Source organism: Talpa occidentalis, unplaced genomic scaffold (assembly GCF_014898055.3).
Source record: "Talpa occidentalis isolate TD23 unplaced genomic scaffold, MPIMG_talOcc4v2.1 talOcc4.15, whole genome shotgun sequence".
Classification (NCBI taxonomy): domain Eukaryota; kingdom Metazoa; phylum Chordata; class Mammalia; order Eulipotyphla; family Talpidae; genus Talpa; species Talpa occidentalis.
This window is the reverse complement of record NW_023601543.1, coordinates 80961877-80970987: the sequence shown is the minus strand read 5'-3', so window position 1 is coordinate 80970987 and position 9111 is coordinate 80961877. Positions and strand designations below refer to the sequence as shown.

The 9111-nt window shown below is 55.4% G+C and overlaps 1 protein-coding gene across 1 annotated transcript in view; it reads left to right on the top strand.

Moving 5' to 3' along the window:
- Nucleotides 1-466: 466 nt before the first annotated feature.
- Nucleotides 467-9111, top strand: part of NHS (NHS actin remodeling regulator) — a 275890-nt gene continuing 267245 nt past the window's right edge. Inside the window, 1 exon segment of the mRNA XM_054695827.1 lies at nt 467-998. Within this exon segment, the coding sequence (XP_054551802.1) occupies nt 467-998 (532 nt within the window).

The following is a 9111-nucleotide window of genomic DNA, read 5'->3' as shown; positions in this document are numbered from 1 at the left end:
GGCGCGCGGGGAGAGGCCTGCGCCGGGGTACTTTCAAACTGAGGCGCGCGCACACACTCACACCCACCCAGACACACACGCACGCACACACGCCCATTTATACAGGCGGCGGCGGCGGCGGCCGGAGCGGCGGCGGCGAGCGCAGAAATGATGGAGCTGAGCCCGCCGACCCAGGTTGGAAGCAAGTGAGGAGAGCCCAGGCGCACCCCGCGATCGCGGCGCCCCGCGCCTGTCATCCTCCCCAGGGAGCGGCGCCCCCGGACGGGGACTGGCTGGACGGACTCGCTAGGAGGAGGGCGGGGAAGAGGCGGCGGCCAGGTGAGCGGAGCAGCCCCCTGCGGATCCGGACGGCCAGGTCGCGCCTTCGCCCGACTCCTGACCCCTCGCCGCCCAGGTGGGCGCGCCGGCTGCCCGCTCGCCAGGGGCGCTTCGAGGAGACCCGAAAGTCGCGGCCCGGCTGCGCGGGATGCCTTTCGCCAAGCGGATCGTGGAGCCGCAGTGGCTGTGCCGGCAGCGGCGCCGGGCGCCCGGCCCCGCGGAGGACACCAGCGCAGGCAGCGCGGAGCCGCCGCCGCCCCTGCCGCCGCCGGGCCGACGGGACGAGGCCGCGGCGCCGGGGCCGGAGGAGCCTCCCCGCTCGCCCCCAGCGCCGCCCGGGCCGCCGCCGCCCGCGCCGCTCGACCCGGAGCACGAAGAGGCGCCGCCCGCGGGCGAGGAGAGCGCGGCGGGGCCCCCGGAGGCGGCGTCCGAGGCCGGCGAGGCGTCCTCGGCGGCGGCCGCGGCCGTGCTGCTCATGCTGGACCTGTGCGCCGTGAGCAACGCCGCGCTGGCCCGCGTCCTCCGGCAGCTCTCGGATGTCGCCCGGCACGCGTGCAGCCTCTTCCAGGAGCTCGAGAGCGACCTCCAGCTCACCCACCGCCGCGTCTGGGCGCTGCAGGGCAAGCTGGGCGCCGTGCAGCGCGTCCTCGGCACGCTGGACCCCAAGCAGGAGGCAGTGCGTGAGTAGCCGCCCGCCCGCCCGCCCGCCCTCGCGCCCTCGCGCCCGCCCGGGTCGCCGCAGTCCCCGCGCCGCGCCCGGCTCCTCACCCGGCGTCCCCGCGCCGCCCTCCCCCGGGACCCAGCGCGGCCCCCCGCGGCGAGGAGGGGCGGCCGGCCCCGGGAGGCGGGCGCGGAGGGGAGAAAGTTAAAGGGGCGGCCTCGGAACTCGCCGGCCGCCGCGGGCTGGGAGGGAGCGTTTCTGGGGCCCCGGGGGGGCCGCGGGCTCCGTCCGTCGCCGCGGGGGCTCGCCGTCCCCGCCCTTCCCCGGGGCGCCGGGGGCAGTGCAACATGTGCGGCCGGCGGGGCCCGGGCCGCCGCTCCCCGAGCCCCCCGCCCCTGGCCCCCGCGCGGGGGGTCTCGAGCGGTGGCGAGTGTCCTCCCAGGGCTCCTGCCGCGCCGCGGCGGCTGTGTCTCTCCCAGCGACCTCGGGCAGCGCCGGGCCCCGAACTTGCGCCTGGAGCTCGCGTGCGACCCGGTGCGGTGGGCTCGGCCGCTGGAGGGAAGGAACTCGGCAGCGCGCGGCCCGGACCTGCTCCCCCAGGGGGGCCGCGCGGGGCTGCGGCGGGAGCGGCGTCCCGGGCCCCGGGGAGGTCGAGGACACCCCTGGGCCTCCTTCCGTCCCGAGCCCCGCGGGGCGCTCAGAGGCGTCCCCCCTGCCGCCGTGTCCTGTCGCCTCGACCCGCCGGCGCGTGGGGCACCCCGGGCATCCTGTTAACTTCCCTCGAGACGCCCGGGGCCGCGGTGCCTGTCCTTCGGCGGCCGCCGCCTCCCCAGGGGCGCCGCGCAGGGTCCCCGGGCGGTGGGCGGGGGCGCTAGGCCGGGCGCGGGGCCGGGGCGCCGGGTCCGGCTGCGGCGCTCGCGGCGAAGGTGATGTCAGCGGCTCGGCCTTACATAAGGCGCTTCCCGTCGCTGCGGCGGCGGCGCCCGTGCGCGGGGCCCGGGGAGCGCGGGGCGGGGGCGCCCTTTCGGCCGGGTTCCCGGGGGATTTCCGGGCACCTCTGCCCCGCGAGGCCGCCCGCCGCCGCGCCAGCCCCCCCCGCCCGCCCGCCCGCCCGCGCCGCGCCCCCCCTCGGAAGAGCCCCTTGAACCCCGCCCGGGAATTCGCCGCTTTTCTGCAATAACAATAATAATAAGCGTAATGAAGAAATGATGTGCGCGAGCGCTTTTCGCAGCTATAAAAGACCCGGAGTTGGGTTCACGACTGCTGGTTTAAAAGGGCAGTTCCGGGGATGAGTTCTGGAAAGAATTAGGAGTGCCGCAGGCCAAGTCGTATTTTACTCCGGGGACTCGGAGGGAGCGCTTTAATCCGGCCCCCTTTTACCCCGAACCACACGGCGGGGCCGGGCCCTGCCCCTGCCGCAGCTCCCGGGTCTGCGGAGCGCGGTCGGCGGCAGCGCTGATTCCACTTCAAAAGAACTGGAGGGAAGTTTCGCAGACTGTTGTGTGCTGCAGGCGTGTCCCGTGCGCGCGCGTGTCCGCTCTTTCATTACATTTCACACAAGTGAAACTCAGGGCCGGGCCGTGTGCCCTCCCCCCTGGGGAGAGGCGGCCGCGGGCGCTTCTAGACCTGCAGTAAACAGACCTTTCGAGTCCTTCTGCGCGCTTGGGGAGCAGACGAATGGGCGATGGAGAAAAGAGGGTGCCCAGTGCACACACACGGTTGACGCCCCCTCTTCATGCGCCCTCCTGGCGGATCGGTAAGTGGCAGCGCCTGGTAAAACACCCAGGGGGGGATGCACTTCAAGTCTCTCATTCGTTTTAAATTTTTCCCAAACGTAATCCCCACACTTGCTGCGCAGATCTGTCTCTTGTTCATGAAAGTTAGCATGGCATTGTTCCTGTTCGAGGTCCTGAGAGCAAAGGCACATGCTTATGTGTCTTTCTCTGGGTTTTCTGCAGTGTAGAGACAGGGACCAGGGCTTCTGTGCAATAGCTTATTTGAGAGGGGCCCGGAGCACAGGCAGGGAATGGGGTGGTGAGGCCCACCCACGCAGGAGCTGGCACCATGGTGGTCAGCAGGACTCACTTCCACACACACCGCAGAATGGTCCATGGAGGAGTGAGGAAGCTGGAGTACCCGCCCTGCCAGGCCTGCCTCCCCTCACTGGTGGAAAGTAGCACCTGGGGCATGGACCCAGTGTCCCTGGGGGCTGCTGACCATGAGGGCTCAGCCTGCTCCCAGGGCCAAGTGGAGAAGTGCCAGCAGCTGTGCTGTGGACAGCGGTGTCTGCCAGGGAGCTCTGGGGGACAGCAGCGGGCGGACCCTGGTGGCATCTGCTACAGTGTACATCTCCCTTCCTCAAGGACCAGTGCCCCAAGTGCCCCATGTTTCCTTGGCCCCCCCTGGCAGGGTGTCTGAGTGCCTCTACACCCTCCCCCGTGCCTTCCCACCCAGCCCACCACTCCCCAGGCCGCCGCCTGCGGCTGCATCCTCACACAGCTGCTTCCTGTTGCCCTGACATGAGACTGGCCGGTTTGTTTTTTATTTTTATTTTTCTCAAGGTTGACTTGGCGTGATGTGCACTTTAGCCAAGTCGCTCCGGAGGCAAGTGTGGAGGCCCCTTAGCAGCGAGATAAGTGACCACGGTCAAGGAGAGTTTCCTAAAAGTTGTTGCCATTTAGGCACACTTAGATCGCGCAGAGAGAGGGGCTGGAGTTAATGGCGCTGGAGAAAGAACTGCGGCCCTGGAGCAGCTGAGGGGACGGGCCTAGTGGACCCTTTCACCCACCAGAACTGGAGGGAAGACAGGAGGTACAGGGGGAGGGTGGCTGGGCCGCTGCGCCGAGGGTAAGGGGGGATCACATCTGTTTCTGAGGTGCAGGGGAGGCCTTAGGCCAAGTGTTGGCAAAGTGAGGAGAGAAGGCAAGGCGTTAACGTTGTCTCGGGGAGGGAGGGACCGTGAGCCCAGTAAGGAAGTGTGGGGTGTGGGGGGATGACCTGGCTGGGTTGAGAGTCTTCGGAGATTTTGGGTCATAAACCTGAAGTGAGTCCAGCTTTTCAGTCACTAAAACCTGAGACCCATTTCATGGGCCTCCACCCTAAGCTGTTCATCCGTAGACATTATAATGTCGTTGTCTTCTTAGTTGCTGTTGATTCTGTCTAGTTACTGAGATTTAAAGTAAATTTTATGTTGAAGTTTCAATTTAACGTTCCCACAGAAAAATGCACAGACCATCAACGTGCAGCTGGGTTCATTTTCAAAGTGGGCACTCACGTGACCATCACCCAGCTCAAGCTGTACCCTGAACCTCCCCCCCAAGCCTTCACCAGTCACTGTCCTCCTACCCAAAGGTGGCCGCTCTCTTCATTTCCTCCTCCATCAACTAGATTTGCCCATTTTTTAACGTTATCAAAGTGGAGCCAGGGCGCGCGTGCTCTTGTGTCTACCAGTACTGACCCAATGTTTTGTTTGTAAGATGCGTCCGCGTTGCACGTCCAGGAGACTGTTCTTTCTCGTTGCTGAATAAAATTCGTTGTGTGCCTGGTGCACAAGCCGTTGACCCATTCTGCTGATGGCAGACATTGTTGCTTCCCCTTGACCGGCTTTTGCCAGTCATTTTTCTGCATGCCTTTTGAAGAGCTTGTGTACCCACAGATGTTTGGTGTGGATCTCAAGTTGGAATTGCTGGATCCAAGGGGATGGATATGTTTGGCTTTAGCAGCTACTGCCTAACAAAATTCTAAACTGGTTGCACCCATTTATACTCCTAGAAGTGTATGGAAGTTTTGGTTGCTCTACATCCTCACCGGCACTGGTACTGTCTTTTTCATTTTAAATTACTCTGGCGGGTGGGTAATAAAAATCTCACTGGTTTTAATTTGCATTTCCCTGAAGGCTTGTGAGCCTGAGCACCTTTTCATGTATATTTTTGAGCATTTGGATGTTCCCTTTTGTGAGTTACCTGTTCAGGACTTTGCTCATTTTTCAATAAGATTCTTTGTACCATTTCTGACTGTCTTGTAGGTGTTCTTTGAATATTGTATATCTGAGTTATTTGTGAGCTCTAGGTATTGCAAATACCTCCTGTCACTCTGTGGCTTGCTGTTTTACTCTCTTAGTGTACTCCAGTGTATCAATCCTTTTCCTTATGATTAGTGGTTTGTGTGCACATGTGTGTGGATGTGTGTTCTATCCTGTTCTTAAACACATTCTTCACTGACCCCAAGGTCATGAGGATATTTTCCTATGTTCTAGAAGATTTTTGTTTTGCCTTTGTCATTTGGAGCCACAGTTCATATGGAACTGCTATTTGCAAATGGTGTGAGGTAGGGGTGAAGATTTTTTTCCACATGGATGCACAACTTACCCATTTCTACTTACTGAAAAGACCATCATTTCCCCATTGCACTGCAGTGACACCCTTGTCATCTATTGAGTGAATTGATTTTCTCAGCTCACATTTATTCAGTTCTGCTATATGTCAGGCCCTGTGCTAAGATCTTTATATATATTGCCTTATTTAATCTTTGCAATAACTCTATGGGAGAGGTACTGTTATTTTTCAACTTTACTAGGGGTTAGCAATAAGCTGGAGGTAGTTCTAGAAAGTTCTGGAATGTAGAATTAGGATCCAGGTCTGGAGCCACCAGGTATATTCCCAAGCACTAGACTTTCCTCTCATGCATTGCCACACAAGTACTGGGGAATTACTATATTAAAATCAAGGCACTTCTCTATATGCACCTATGCACTGGACAAACTTCATCTCTTGCTTTTCTACCCATGGTCCTCCCTTCCTTTTCCCCCTTCCACCCCAATCCAGTTCTATATGCCAGTCATCTTGAACTACTGGATGTTCCCCAACTTGCCAGCCTTTCTCATTCTTCATGCCTATGTGTATACTACTCTTTCCTTCTGGAACATTTTCATTGGTTAATTCCGATGCATTCTTTGACACTCAGTGGACATATCATCTCTGGAAGTGGAAACTGATTCCTTGCCCACCGCCTCCCCACCTACAAGTTTTCTAGAGCTCTGTGCTCACCTTTATCTTAGTTTTTCTCATTCTGTACCATAGACAGAATTGGCGCTCATCTATATTTCTTCAGCCCTCACCTTTGCTGCTAAAGGCAGCTCACTGCAAAGTCCTGTGATTCTGCCTAAGGCTTTTCCGTTCTGGCTAATGGACCATGCTTGGCCGCATACACAGGGAAAACCAGAGGTGCCAGTGAATTAATGCCCCGTAGCAACATTCACCCGATGCTGAATGGGGTGTTGGTGGATGCATGTCCCCGCTTCCTTTCCCCTTGGGTGAGAGAACTCTGAGGATGTTCAACACCATCTGTCAGAATTCTCCAGTAGGACTGAGCTCTAGTTGCCCACAGTGGTGACTTACTTGGTTATACACTGTATGTCCTCTGCCTTCCTTTCTCCATTTATTTCTTTTCTCACCTATGGGTGGTTCCTGGGGTCATTTCCTACAAAAGCTACTTGCATTTCAACTTCACTTGCAGGGGAACCTGCACCAAGGTGATACGTTTATTCTTTGAACTGTGCGGGCAAAGATCAAGAGCAGGGATGATGGTAGCGGTGATCTTTCTCATGGTTTTTTCCCCTGAAACTATTTCCTCCAGGATTCTTATGTTGGTCCAGCCTCTCCCAGAAGCTCGGTGGTGGGCTGTAAATAACTTACTACCCTTAAGTGGGTTCCCAGTTTCAAAGTCTCTGTTGGTGTAGGAGGAGGGGTAAGTGGGAGCACTGAAGGGACTCAGGTCTGTGATGACAAGGACATGTCCCTCGCTTCCTCAGCGTCCCCTTGGCTAGTGCTCCGGAGCACGGTTTATCACCCCGTGGAAGGGGTTATTATCCCTGGGGCCATCCTCTGTTTAAGAAACATCATTTCATCCAGAGCAGACACTGAAACCGCCAAACCCAGAGAGAAACTAGGAAGAACACGTTGGGTGAATCCATCATTTAGGGTTGGTATAGCAGTGCTAATTCTGGGGCATTCTGCTGTGGGAAGAGTAATCCTTTTCCTTCTCATTCTGTTCCAAACAACAACAACAACACAGCAAAAAAACCCAAAAAACAAAAAAAAACACCTCTTTGCAGTAATGTGGGTTTTTTTTTTTTTTTTTTTTGATGTTTTAGTAACTGTGGTTAGGTTGCTTTTCCTCCTGGCTCTGCTCGGGGAGTTTCTTTGAGGCGTTATGAGATCCTAACAGCTCCATTGAGAGCTGCTTTTAAACCCATCACAGAACAACTGAGAAGAAAGCAATCTTTCAAAGGTTAATAATACATGGTTGTAATTTCCTCATAACCAGTAAGAGCAACACATTTCTTTCTAGACTTTTCTTATTGTACTGGATTGGGCTTTTAAATCAAAACTACTGAACCACTTTACTCAGGAAATCCTTGAGATTTTGTTGGGCTGATGTTGCTAAGATGGTAACAATACAGATTTCTTTCTTCCTGTTTGTGGGGGTCTTTTTCACACAGTGCTGCCAGGAAAGTGTAAATTCTACATAAGCTCAGAAAAACAGTCTTCATTCTCAGCGATTCTGTTCTACCTGCTCTGGGCATTCCCTTTAAACTGCAGTGATGTGAAGTCTCGCCTATTATCCAACATTAGCCCAAGAGTCTTAAGGATTCTTTGACTTCATATGACATTTTGTAATTTTAGGGACAAAGACAATTTTGTTTGACAGTTCAGTTTCTTTCACTCTATTAAAAAATCATGAGACATAAGATTTTGTGGGACACTCTATTAAAATATCATGGGAAAACTATGGCTGGGACAAACCATCCATCACAAAAATTCCTGAAAGTTTATTTTGCATCATGAATTCTTCATGAATCACATCTTGATAATATTTGAAAAGAAAACATAATGCGGTGGGAATGGTTTGTGAATTCAGGGTTCTCATTCAAAGATCTGAATGGGTGGTGAATTCTTCAGTTCTGGGGGGCCTTTCCACCACACTGCAAGGCCACAGTGGCCAGGGACCACGTCTAGCTTGTCTTTGTGAACGACCTAGGTAGACAGGTGACTTTTGCTTCTGACATGAATGTTCATCCTTCAGTACATTATGGAGCACGCCAAGGGTCAGGTGCACTGAAATAGGGAGGGACCTGAGGACCTGGGCATCCGTGTGCTGAAAAATTCCTTCATCATAAAGTGCCTAAGTCCTTCCTTGTGAAATGAACCAAGAATAAAATGATTTTTACAGGAGTTAGAGAGGCTGAGCATCTTGGAGTCGGGAAATACCTTATAACCTAGAGAATGCAACTCCCGCTCAGGGTGCGACTCTTTTATAAATTGTTCCAAGTGGCGGCCCATTGCTCTTTGTGACTCCCCACAGTGGGAAGTGGCCACCTTCTCTCCCCCAACTTTATTGCTGGAGAGTTCCCATTCTCCAACAATCCTTTCTGTATTGAGACTAAATCTGGTGTGTGTGTGTGTGTGTGTGTGTGTGTGTGTGTGTGTGTGTGTTCCCCTAGCCTTGAAGTCCCAATTCTGGTGTCCGGAGCCAGAAGGTATCTGCTTATAACCTTTTTGCCAGGATATCTTTTAAGAGTCCTAGAGGTTCCAGTTTGGGACTCTTCTAAGCTTTCCTCATCTGGCTACAGCAGAAACTCCTTCCATGGAGTTTCTTGATGCCCATTTGCTCCCACTCTGCCTGCTTTCAGCCACAGGTGCAGGCTGGATCTTCTGGGGGTTGCCCCAGTAGGACTGAGGTGATGCTGGGTGTGCTACACTGCATGACACCATTGGCACGTCATTGCTCTGGTGGCCTCACAGGCCTCAGAGGCAAGAGCCTATGTGGTAGAAGTTCTTTTACATGAGCTTTCCTCCCTTCCATTTGTACAGTTGGTGTTTTGAACTTCTGCTTCACAAGACCCCCCCCCCCATTGTCTCTGTTAAATTGATTCTTGCTTGCTTTGCTCTTTTATTTCCAGTCAGCCGTGATGGTTTAAAATCTCAATTCAATGTGTCAGCTGCTGCCCACAGCATTTTGCTCTCCACAGACATCTTAAACATGATTCTAGTCCACCCTTCACATCTTTGATGAAATTATTGTTCAGATGGACTCAAGGCTGCCGTCCACTGGCAGGCAGAACTAGCCACGCC